The 11,924-nt window shown below is 51.2% G+C and overlaps 1 protein-coding gene across 2 annotated transcripts in view; it reads left to right on the forward strand.

Moving 5' to 3' along the window:
* VPS8 (VPS8 subunit of CORVET complex) overlaps window positions 1-9,279 on the forward strand; it is a 60,057-nt gene extending 50,778 nt beyond the window's left edge. For both annotated transcript variants that reach the window (XM_065748576.1, XM_065748577.1), the window contains exons 43-45: window positions 698-866; window positions 7,963-8,043; window positions 8,716-9,279. In XM_065748576.1, coding sequence (XP_065604648.1) covers window positions 698-866; window positions 7,963-8,043; window positions 8,716-8,865 — 400 coding nt within the window. In that variant the 3' untranslated portion in view covers window positions 8,866-9,279. The remainder of the gene's footprint in view (window positions 1-697; window positions 867-7,962; window positions 8,044-8,715) is intronic.
* The last annotated feature ends 2,645 nt before the right edge of the window (window positions 9,280-11,924 follow it).

Genomic DNA, 11,924 nt, shown 5'->3' on the forward strand with positions numbered 1-11,924 from the left:
AAGAATTCCCTTGCAATTTTGGGAGAGCTGTGCTGTAAGCTGTTGATTCACCTGTTGTCTCTCCTGGTAGTGCACATGTTAGCAGAAGGTGATTCCCTGCTGTACACAGACAGCACAGTCCTCGTCGATATCTGTAACTGCCTGCGTGCCCTCAGTGAACTATGGCAGGAACACTTTATAGAAAGCTTCATAAATCATAAATGGCCTGGAAACTGGCTGCAGCAAGTAAAAGGAGGGGTGTAAAAGGAGGTGTTTTGCTGCTAGCTGGTGTACTGCTTGTCCCATCTCAAATAAGGTGCTTTGTGCTGGGGAAGGCTGGGCCTACAGGTGTCCACTGGGCCCCAAGAAGTGGTTTTATTTGCCTTGTACAGCTCAGATCGATTGCATCTCTACGTGCTCTGGCATCACTGATATTCCTGTCTGTGGCCAGGTGGCTGTAAAACATAGATGGTTATTACCTTAGTATTGTGACCTGCAGCTGCATCAGCAAGTGGGCATCTGCTGCTGCTTCTGTGGGTCTAGAAGTCCTGCAGGACAGTATGCAGGTATGAAGTGAGCATGCACGCTGCTGATGTGAGCTTACCAGTAAGCAGCCTTGATTTCCATTGTCGCAGTTTCCCTCTCTGAAGTGCAGTGCTGTCAGGCTGCAGTACCCTGCTTTCAAGCACCTCACAGGTTTATCTTCTCACCTTTACAGCTGTGGCCACTTATACCACTCCTTGTGTCTGCTGAGTAAGGAGTGCAGGGCAGTAAGCAAAGACCTGATGCGGTGGATGTGCTATAAATGCAACTCGAGCAACAAGGGGGGAAAACTGAGCGAGAGCTTCTCAGAGCTGAAGAAAGGAAGTGGCACCTCCTTGGCACAGGTAAGGCTCCTCACCTGGTTGCTCTCCACCTTAACTAAGAGAAGTGCTGCGTTGCTCTGTTCTCACGTTACTCTGCTTCCAGACAAGCCTCTGGTCAGTAAGCATCCAACAGCATTGGCATGGTTGATGGATGTCATTTAGTTTTGGCGTGGATATACAAGATGTGGAAATGTGTTCATCCAGACCTGCTAGCCAGGGTGAGGAAAAGCTGATACCTGTGGGAAGAAGCTCATTTGTGAGAGCCTGAGATGGACCAGTAGGGCCAGTTCCTTTTAAACTCTATTTAGCTGTGCTTTATGTAAAACATGTAGTAAAAGTTGGTGTGTTGTTGTGGCTGGGCCATTGGACCTCTGTTCTGCTGCCCTGCCAGGCAGCCTGGCTCTGGCTAAGAGATGCGGCTCTGGCTAAGAGATGCTAGTGTTTGAAGAAGCTTGCATACAATTGGGACTGCTGCAGCTGTATTTGAGCAAAAGAGCAGATAGATAGTTTGTATTTATTGTCAGTATGAGAGTACAAGAAGTTTCATTCACCATCTCTACTTCAGACAGAAGTTCAGTTTCAATAGAGACTGCTTCTGTGTTTTTCCCTGGTGTGTCATTATGGTTTCTGCACAGAAATAGCCACCTTTGGGATGTCTTCAGGAATACTGAATGGGGGGAACTGAGCTCTGCTGCCTCATGTCCCAGAGGTCACTGGTGAGGGTTTGTTCCTAAATGCCTCTCAGTGCTTTGGGCATTTGTCACCACCCCGATGGCATGCAAAACAACACATTTCCACTTCTGAGAGACAAGTAATTCAATCTGGGAGTGCGTTGTTATAGAAGTACTTGTATTTTCTTATAGCAGATGATTTCAATTTCTGCCAAATCAGTTCTGGTCAGAAGATAGCTAACAGCATCAGTCAATTCCCATCAGCTTCTCTATTAACAAAAAAGGAAGCTTCCTGTTGGAAGGGAGGCTTCAGGGAGAAGTAATCTCTGAGGAATGTGTGGAGCATGATGCGAGCTTTGCAGTCAAATTGTGTTAGTTTCTTATGTGGTGGCAGGAAAAAAGCTTTCCTGATGTATGTAGCTCACTCTGAAAGTAATGTCTCCTATTAATTTCCATGGAAGCTACAACAGATACGAAGAGCACAATAGCACTCATTAATGGAGCAGATTCTCAGCTACAAAACACTGTTTTTGAACCTGGTCACCACCATTAGCTATTCATATTTGCCAGTGATGAACACCAGCCTGCGTACCACACTCGTATAAAATGGGCACCCAGAAGGTGGCTCTGAACTTGGGCAGGATCACAGCATCTCTGTGTTTTACCCTCTAAACTTTTGCTCTGTAACTTCAAAAGCTAAAGACAAAATTCAATACTAAAACCACATTAATCACTGAAATGCCACACATCTTATAGCAGTGCCTCACAGCCTGGTTGTCACTGGGCTTCTCTCGAGCCTTGTGTCCTCCCTTTAATACTGGTCTGGGCATCCTCGCAGAGAATGAGGAGGAAAATAATCCAGGTGATGTGGGTGCAACTGAGGCAGGGAGGGGATGCTGCTGCATCATGTATTTTAATGACAATATTTAATAGTTATGTTTGCATGTGATTAAACTGTTGCTTGGTTAGATACTTGAAAACTGGTGTGTATTCAGACTGAGTAGGGGGGGTAACACCTCTTGCTTCTCCAGGAGGTTCATTTGCTTAACCATTGGTAGTGTTAATGAACCCTGAGGTAAGGATCCATCTGGCCAGGGAACTGAAGATCTGCTCTGCCTGGAGGAGTGGAGGAGATGTGTTTTCCTAAGGCCAGAAGCAGGAGGTGAGCAGCCTGGGACACAGCACTCTCTCTGGAGGCAGTACTGTGGGGTTTGAGCTTGCACAGCCTCACGTTAAGTCAAACTGAGGTTCTTAGAGAGCTGGGCATGGAAACAGAAAAGCTCAGCTGCACAAAGTCCCTGTGCTCGTTCTGATGTGGCACTGATGTGTGCAGAACGCTGTGGGTCTGTGCACCAGGTGCCTCTGGATAACACAGGGTGTGGAGACAGGAGGAGCAGACAAGCAAAGGGAGTGAAGGAAAAGGACTTTCAAGGCTCCCTGTGTTCAGGTGTTCCTGTGGTGCTCAGCCAGGGCCCGAGAAAACAGGGTCACACTCTGTGCTGCGGCCCAGGGCAGAGATTGAATCATAGAGTGCTGCTTTTGCCACCTGGATTGTTGGGCCTTTTCATGTCCCAGTTCTGTGGGGAAGGGCTCTCTGTGCTCCCATCAGTCAGGCCCAGCCCTGTGCTGCTCCTGCCATCCTCACTTCTGCATCTGGCACCTCTGCAGGTAATGAACAGGGAGCCCCCAAAGGATGCTGTGCTAACTCGTGCAGCTCCCAGCCTGAGCCCTGCCTTCCCCACACCCTGCACAGCCAGCTTGGAGCTGCTGGGACGTTCTGCCTACAGATCCATGGGGAGGCTGCTGCTTTGCAACCACTTTGAAGACTGAAAGTGTTGTCTGTCCCTCGGTACAATATAATGCTGGTTTTTTTTCCACAGTGAAATCTTCACTTTAGATATTTATGTTCTTAGCAAGCCTTGAATTAGGAATGGGTTCATACTGAGAAATGCCACTGAGCATCTGGAGTGTGTTTCATAGTACCAGTTCTGCTCTGTTGAAACAAAGACTGTCAGTTTGAATTCCACGATGCTGTTGAGATTTAGATGTGAAATGACAGCCCAGCAGACAGTGCTTTCTGTGCCTCTGCTTTGCATGCCTGGCTTCTGGAGCAGTGCCTTGGAATTGGGAGGGGGTGGAGAGGTGCACAGACCAACACTGATGTTGCTAAAGTGGGGGAGAGCAGTACTGAAAGGAGCCTTGCTCTAATACGGGGTTACAGCATCAGGCTCTGTGCAGGGAACAGCAAGAGGAGACCAGAGGAGCTCTTTGCTTTATTTTCCTACCAGAAGTTTGTGCATCACTGAGACCATGCTGTCTTCCCCAGGGTGATCTTCAGTGTCTACACTGAGTGCCTGTCCTGTCCTCATCTAGCATCCTTCCAAAAATGAGTTTGTGTGTGTGTGTGTCAATTTCTGTGGTCTTTTCAACCTTCAGTGCTGTTTTGCCTGGTGCTGTTTGTCATTAACTGAGGCACGTTAGGTGAAAGCAGTCACTGTGCTTCCACCTACATACGTGAGCATAGTAATCTTAATGTCTTGGTCATCAGTCTTCAAAACTGAATGTTGTGGTGAGATGGTTTGTTTTCATCTACACGTATCAGGGAGGGGAGCACAGTCTTGCGTCTTGGACTATAAGTGTTTCTTGGACTTCAAATGCAGTAGAAAACTGCCATGAAACCCCATTAAATGTGGTGGCACTTCCATGCTAGAGAATACCCGTGAATTCTGAGGCTGCTGTGGTTGGAGCTGTCCAAAAAGCAGATATGTTTTATGCAGGAGGTTAATCCTGTCAAGTCACGGCAGGACAGACAATGTGTGTAATCCCTGCAGTTATCGCATTTGGTGTGGGCTCTGTTCTTTTAATGAGCATCAATAGGAGAGCTGGCTCACGTCCAGCTGACATCCACCAGCACCCCCCAGAACCAGTAAACCATATTCCTATGGTCCAAAGAAAATCCGTCCATTTTAGCAGAACATTTCAAATCTATGAGGCTCCGTACAACAGACACGCAGTGACGGATGCTGGGCTGCTGCAGCCTGTTGCTGTTCTCACAAACTGCTGCCAATAGCTGTGCAGTGCAGCACTGCCTGACAGTGGTGTGTCTGCTCTCCCAGGGACCAGCACAGATTGCTGCGTGTCCGCAGTGTGAAATTGCAGCTCTCTCAGTCTGTCTTTGTGGATGTGCCTGGGAGAACGGGCAGGAAGGGAACTGTGTGACTTCCATCTGCTCACAGGGGCTGGGAGCCAGCGTGCTGCACGACTCGGAGCTCCTCAGCACTGCCAGAACCCTGCCCTGGGGTGCTGTGCTCTGCTGGGGGGTGACTGCTGGCCCCTGCCCTCTTCAAGCTGAGAAACGGCCAGAAGGCAAAGGGTCAGGAAGGATGTATAGGGCTGTCCCTTCTCCTGATGTCCCTTTTGAAGGCGGGGAGCAAAATAAATAGTAGTTGAGGTGTGGATTCAGTTTGCAGTCCCAGGGTGGGAGGGCTCTGAGAGGGGATTGGCAGGGTTGGTGGCTGCAGGGCTGGGCAGCCTGCAGAGGTGGTGGTAGGTGAGCATCTCCCCATGAATCCCTTGAACAGAAAGCTGCAGTCTCCACGCCCATCTTCCTCCCCAGAGCTTTCATCCTCGCACTGCACAATGAAAACAGCTCCTTTAGCTGCTGTGTTGTGAATTGAGCACAGAAAGGCCCAGACAGCTGCAGCTGAGCTTCTAGCACCAGTGTTCTTAAACACATCACGAACTTCAGCAGCCCCGTGCTGCACAGGACTCAGAAGTTTCTGCTTGGTTCTTGGTAATGTTTAGCAGTTTGCTTTCTCAGGAAGCTTGTGACAGGAAGGGATCAGCAGACCCTTAAGCTGCTTCCTTCTGCATCTCTATACCTTCCCTCTCTCTGCTTGCAGTCCTGGCACTGAGAGAACACCCTCAGCCTTCTGTGCTTAGCTTTGGTGTAATAGCTCATGCTTAGAAAATGAAGTATTTGTCTCCTGCTGCTGCCTCTGTTACCTCAGGCTCAGGCACCGGCCTGGTGGACCCTGTGTGTGTGTGTGTGTGTGTGATGCTTAATCCGTGGGCTGCAGTGCTTCCCCTGCTATGTGACAGATAAATACCATCTGTGGGGCCATGGTGTCCAGTGAGAACACGGTGTCGGGGATGTATATTTTTAATCTAATTAACCCTGCCGTTGTTGTAATGGCCGTGGGTCAGACCCCCAGAGGCACAGTGAGGACAGGGCTGGGAATGGCTGTGGGATGCTGACGGGTCCTCAACCCATCCCACAGCAGCAGCTGCCAGAGCCCAGAGCGGTGCTGCGGGTTCTCCTAATGCCCGAGTGCTGATGCTGGACCCCGAGAGCCTCTGCAGAGCTCCTGAGTGAAAGCATGCCTTCAGTGACACGGCTAAAAAAGGAAGAGGCCTGACAGCAGGAGTTTCCATAGCAACAGAAAGAATTGCCTGCAATATTTCAGCTCATCAGCCTGGAGAGCAGTCTGATTGATGGTTACATGCGCGTGGCAGAGAGATAACAGGAGAGGAGAGGCCAATTATATTGCATTTTCCTTGTCCTTGAATGCCTGTGGCCATGGCAAATGTGGAGGGCAGCTTTTCCCTGTTCTTTTGTTGACTTTTTTGGTGTTTTTTTCCTCCATGCGAGGATGACCTACACGTCCCTTGGAAGTGCTGCACAACCTGTGGGTATGTGACCCTTCCTGTCACAGGCTCCTTGATTGAGTTGCAGTGGTTATTTACAATATAGAGTCCTGCAGGAGGAAGAAATGAGTCTGAGCATTTGCTCCTGGCATGAGCTATCTGCAGTTGGGGCATTCCTCAAATCGCTTGGTGAATATCTCACAGACAAAACGTACAGGGCTTCAAGAGTAACAAAACTATTTGGGCTTCAGGAATCATAGAATCACGGTTGGTTGGATTGGAAGGGACCTTACAGCCCACCTAGACCCAACCCCTGCCATGGGCTGGCTGCCCCCCAAGCTCAGGCTGCCCAGGGCCCATCCAGCCTGGCCCTGAGCACCTTCTGGGATGGGGCACCTGCACTCCTTTGGGCAGCAGTGCAAGGGTCCCATCATCCTCTGAGTAAACCATCTCCTGAATTCCTCCTCTTTGAAAGCCATTCCCCCTTGTTCTCTCACTATTAGGCAGTGCAAAGCATCAGTTTCCCTCCTGCTTATAAGGTCCTTCCAAGTGCTGGAAGGCCACAGTGAGGTCTTGCTAAAGTCTTCTCCAAGCTAAGCACCCTCAGCCTGTCTTCATAGGAGAGGTGCTTCAGTCTCTGGAGCATCTTCATGGTGCTCCTCTGAAGCCACTTAACAGCTGCACATCCCTCCTATGCTGGGACCCCAGGTCTGGATGCAGTACTGCAGGTGGGGCATCACAAGGGCACAGCAGAGGGGGACAATGCCCTTCCTCTCCCTGCTGTCACCCCTCTGTTGATGCAGCCCAGGGTACTGCTGGTCTTCTGGGCTGTGAGCACGTGCTCCAGATAAGGCATTCCCAAATCTGAGTTCTGCTAACATCCAGGGCCACTGAGACACCAGCAATGCAGGAGGTGGAGGGCTGTGTCACCCAGGGAAGTCAAGGCTGGTGTGGCACTGCTTGGTGGCTGTGTCCTCTCTAGCGTGTTGTGCTCCAGATTTTGTCCACAGCAACTGGGAGTCATCTTCATGGGGTTTTGGAACATGCTCTGTAAATGTGCCATAGAGCATGGGAAGCATTGAGCGGCTGGGTGCTGCAGCATTGGCCCCAGAGGAGAAATCCTCCTGGGGAGAAGGGCCTGGTGTCTGTAGGGGCCTCAACAGGAGCCTGCTGGCTGCAGCCTGCCTGGCTCTGGAGGGGAACCAGATGTTCTTTGTGCTGGGCCTTGCATCTGGGAATCAAACTCCTCCAAGCCATGCTGAGCTTGATCTGTTGCCGAGGAGTTGAGGTAAATTCAGCTTCAGTAAGCTGATGCTTGTGTAGGACTGCAGCACTTTGGGTTAATGGCCTTTGGGAAATGCGTTTTGGGGAAAATATTTAAGAATGAATCTTGAACGTTCCCTTAAAAATAGCTCCCCAAAGACGACAGATGCCAAATCGCCGCTCACGAGGGAGGCTGTTCTCCCTGCCTCCCATTGTAGTTCCCTGATGATGCTTTTGAAATAGTCAAAATAGAAACATCGTGATGTGGTAAAACGGAACAAACTTGGGAGAATCTGTGATTCTTTGTCATCCCTCCCTGGGATATTTAAATAATGCCATTTCAAGCAGTTCGAGTCTGTGTTCGCCTCCTCTCGTGCTAATGCTTTGCCTGCAGACTGTGGCACCCAGATTTGCATTTCCATTACTCTTCACCCACAGCTCTGTAGCAGTGCCACTGTGGTGACCTGGCTGCTGGCTGGGCTCTCGTGGGATGTGGCTACATCTTGTTTTTGTAACCTTCTCCTTCTCTTTATCAGCCAGGGTCGGAGTCTGCGTTGGACCCTCAGCAAATCCAGGCCTTCGACCAACTCTGCCGGCTCAACCGCGGGGCCTCCCGGGTACGTCCCACTGTAACACCCAGTCAGCTCCAACCTGGGGAAGGGTACTGTGCGAGCTGTCAGGCTGGATGTTAGAGCCAGCAGCGTGGGCTTTGGCAATGCAGCATGCACAGAGCTGCCTGCTTCCATCACAGCACGTCTGCACTGCTGCCGCAGCTGCGGCAATGCACAGGCAGCAGAGCAGCATCTGAGGCTGGGCCTGAAAAGCCTATGAGATGTGCAGCACTTCTCAGTTTCCTTTAGGTTTGCAAATTACCTTCCCTCCACAGCGTGGCTCCTGTGCTCGCAGAGGGGCCCCTCTGCAGTCCCCCCTGTGCTCGTCCTGAGGCAGCTTGTCCTCTGTCCCCTGCGTTTTCCTTGTGCCTCTGCCTGTTCCTGCTGTGCCTGCTGGCACTTTCAGTTCTCTCTGGGATCGTTTTTCAACGATGGAACTTAAAAATAACCCCAAGACACCTGGAAAGTTGTTTAGTTCAGGATTATCGTGCTGCAGAGCTGTGCGGGGTCACTGCACGCTGTATGGAGCTCTTCCTTCACACGTTAAAGCTTTTCTCATTGCAGAAGGGGTATTATGAACCCACAAGAGCTCTCTCTGTCTCTCTGCACCTGACATTAGTGCCTCTGAGCATCCTGCCCTGGCTGCAGATGCTGATCTGTCTGCGTTTTGCCTTGCAGTTGGCTCTCCTGACTGAACTGTCCCGTGCCCACGGTGGGGAGAAGCACGGGCTGCTCAGTGTTTCCCATGGGGACTCTGCTGCCAGCAGCGTCTTCCAGAATGAGACCTTCCAGCTGCACCTGGCCCCACCACCACTGCTGGATGACTAGCACTGCTGCCTGCACTCCTGCTGCTGGGAAGCTTTCCCAGGACATCACTGGGCTTTTTCCTCCGCTGCCGTTCCCAGAACCCTTCAAGCTACGTGGTGTTGCTGGGCACTCGCAGGGCTGCAGCAGTGGGTGAGCTCCTGGCTGTCTGGCAGCTGAAGGGCAACGGGACTGGGCGATGTGAAGTCATAGAGGTCAGAGCCAAAGGTGCTGAAGCACTGCAGCTGCCTGCACGGACCTGGAAGCCCGCAGCAGCACCTGTAACTGTCACATAACTGCCAGTTCCACTCCACAGGAGGAGCGTGCCCAAAGGTCTGTGCTCCAAGGAGCTGTGCTGTTGTTGCAGGTGGATGTCATGCCCCACTCCCTTGTGGCAGTGGTGGAGTTTGAGGGCAAAGAATGGGAAAACCTGGGAAAGGCTGCAGATAGTTTTCTGCAATCTGTGCGTGAGGAAACCACTCTGGGTACGGCGTGTTCCTACAAATCTCCATTAAAAAGGCCCTTGGTTGAAACTAGGTGTACAGCAAACCAGTAGCAGTGGTGTTCGTGTGTGGTCAGCTCTGGCTCGTGAGGCATTGTGTTACTGGTTTTGTGATCCTATGTCATCTCTGTTTTGGCACTAGCAGTTGGGTGTGTTGGGATACCAAGCCCTCAGGGTCCCACTCAGCACAGCCCTGGGCTGCAGGGAAACCTTCAGGATACCGTTACCTGGGGCCTGGCTGCAGGCACACATAGGTACTGATCCCCACAGGGCTGCAAAGCTCAGCTCCCACACACGGGGTGGAAGGAGTATGGGGCTGTGCTGCTGCCTCTGAGGAAGGTGAGAGCTGTGGTGCAGAGCCCACTGCTCTGGGAGCACCCTGGGGTACAAGCAAGCCGAGGGGCTACGGCCAGAAGAGTTCTTCTAGACATCAGCCTGGTCTTGTGGCTGTTTTCCAGTGTGACTGGGGCAGCTCTTTCTTCTACAGGTGAGTGGGAGCTGGGCTGTGAGGCTGCACGCCAGCCCCACTGCTTACCAGGTGCCCAAACCCAGGGGAAGCTGAGCTTGGCACACTCCACGTGGTTACTGCCTTCCTCTGCCTAGCACTGCTTTGCTGGGCTGTGCCACCTGAAGCTGCAAGTGACCTCTCCTTTGCTGGAGTATCTGTGTTTGCACTGCAGCATGGAAAACACACAGGACAATCAGAAGTTCAGTTGTTTAGTATTTTATTAAAGAGGGAATACACACGCCTCTGCCTGGCGGGGTGGAGCTCAGGGCGTCTCTTACAGCACGTCTGCGCAGTGTTTGTGCAAACAAAGGAAATCACATTTCTGTGGAGCATGTTTCTGAACTGGGGTGTGATGGAGCACAGTGAGAACCCTGCCACCGTGCTGGCTGCGGGAACAGCTCCACAGCTAGCCCTGCCCCACACCAGGCTGCTCCTCTCACGTTTTCCCGCAGAAGGAAGAGGCAGCTTATTGTGCTTGACATCTGAACAAATCCTGGGTAGGAGACACTCACAGCTTGTGAATATTGCTAATTACTTACAGTTAATGTATCCTGACGACAGTGATATGAAACTGCAAGACCACAGGATCCCATGGGAAGTCTTGGTCATCAGTAGCCGACTCGGTTTCCTTGCACACCAGCACGTGCCCTCCTGCCCGCGGAGCGAGGCGTGCCCTGCCCAGTACCAGGGGTCCTGGTGCCTCCACCTGTGCTTTGTGCCCGCAGTGGGCAAGGAGCTCCTGGCCCCAGGAAGGGCTCTGCTGCTGCTGGGATGTGGCTGCCAGTGCCCCTGGGCAGGAAGCTCGGGCAGCAGAGTGAGCGTCTGCAGCTCTTCACTCAGATTCCAAGTGAAAGGTTAAATATGAATAAATGCTGTAGGTTTATATATAATGTTTTCTTCTACCTCATGAAATGTGCCTCAGTGGTCAAAAGACGCTAAAACGTGATTAGAAACCTTAGTTAGCCAGAAAGGACAACCCTGCCCTTAAAAAATAAAGAAAACCTACTTAGTTCTACCACAGCCTTTGCTTAAATGCCCTCAGAAAAACAGAATACTTGTAAGTGCCTTGTGAGAATGCATCTGTCCATGCAATGGCCCGAGTTCCTCGTTTAACAAGCATTGCACTTTGTATAGAAGTCATCAAAACTATAAAACCTATTATTTTTGTCTGAAAGTGTTAGTCTAAAAAGTACAGTATTACTTCATAACCATTTACGGTCAACTCCTAGCTCACGCGCATGTGCACAGACACACACTGCTGCCTAAACGCTTTCTAAAGATACTGATTACAAAGTGTATAAAATTAGTAATATATTGTCAGGATACAGTGAGAGATGAGCCACCCTATAACACCGACTATATCTAGTATCGATCACTAAACTGTACACGTTTATACAGCCTTATATTCACCAGCGACTTCTGGGACGTGAACAGCAAATACACAAAGCAATTCAGCGATGCTGCTGAGAAACGGTCATCACCGACTCAAGCTGACTGAAATCTTCTGAGAAAGACGTTTGTGTTTCACGCAGGGGGCTGAAACCAGCCCTCCAGCAGAGCCTCTTTCTCCTCAGCTGTTTGAGGAAAGCTCTATTGCAGACCTGCCCTTGAACTGGGTGCAAAGGAGCGAGCCGAAGCCTCCTCGCTCAGCTGGGGTGACCCTATGTGGTACTGTGACCAGGTAGGCTTCCTCCCACGGGCACCTCCGTGCTGTCCCCGAGCTCTGCCAGCACAGTGGTGTGGCTCAAATGTTTTGTTTTAATCTTTGTTTTTCTTCAGGCGTATGCGGGCCCTGAGGCCGTTTGGTCCTGAGTGCGCGTGTCTGGCACGAGCAGCGCAGCGCGGGAGGAAGCAGCAGGCAAAGCTAGGGGTGGGTTTTGCATGTGTGGAGGTAGTCACTTCCCTTCGTCTTCCTTTTACACCCCAGCTTAGAACGGTGGCGGCACTGCCGCGCTTCCTCCCTGCCTGCTCCCCCTCCTGCTGAGCTGCAAATGCCAGATCCCCTTCCGAAGATCCATGCAGAGGAAGGAGCGGCTGGACCCGGGCAACAGACGACCCTCAGGAGCAACAGCT

The sequence above is a fragment of the Cyrtonyx montezumae genome, unplaced genomic scaffold, assembly GCF_038088225.1.
Source record: "Cyrtonyx montezumae isolate F1298 unplaced genomic scaffold, pur_monq_1.0 scaffold_5, whole genome shotgun sequence".
Lineage (NCBI taxonomy): Eukaryota > Metazoa > Chordata > Aves > Galliformes > Odontophoridae > Cyrtonyx > Cyrtonyx montezumae.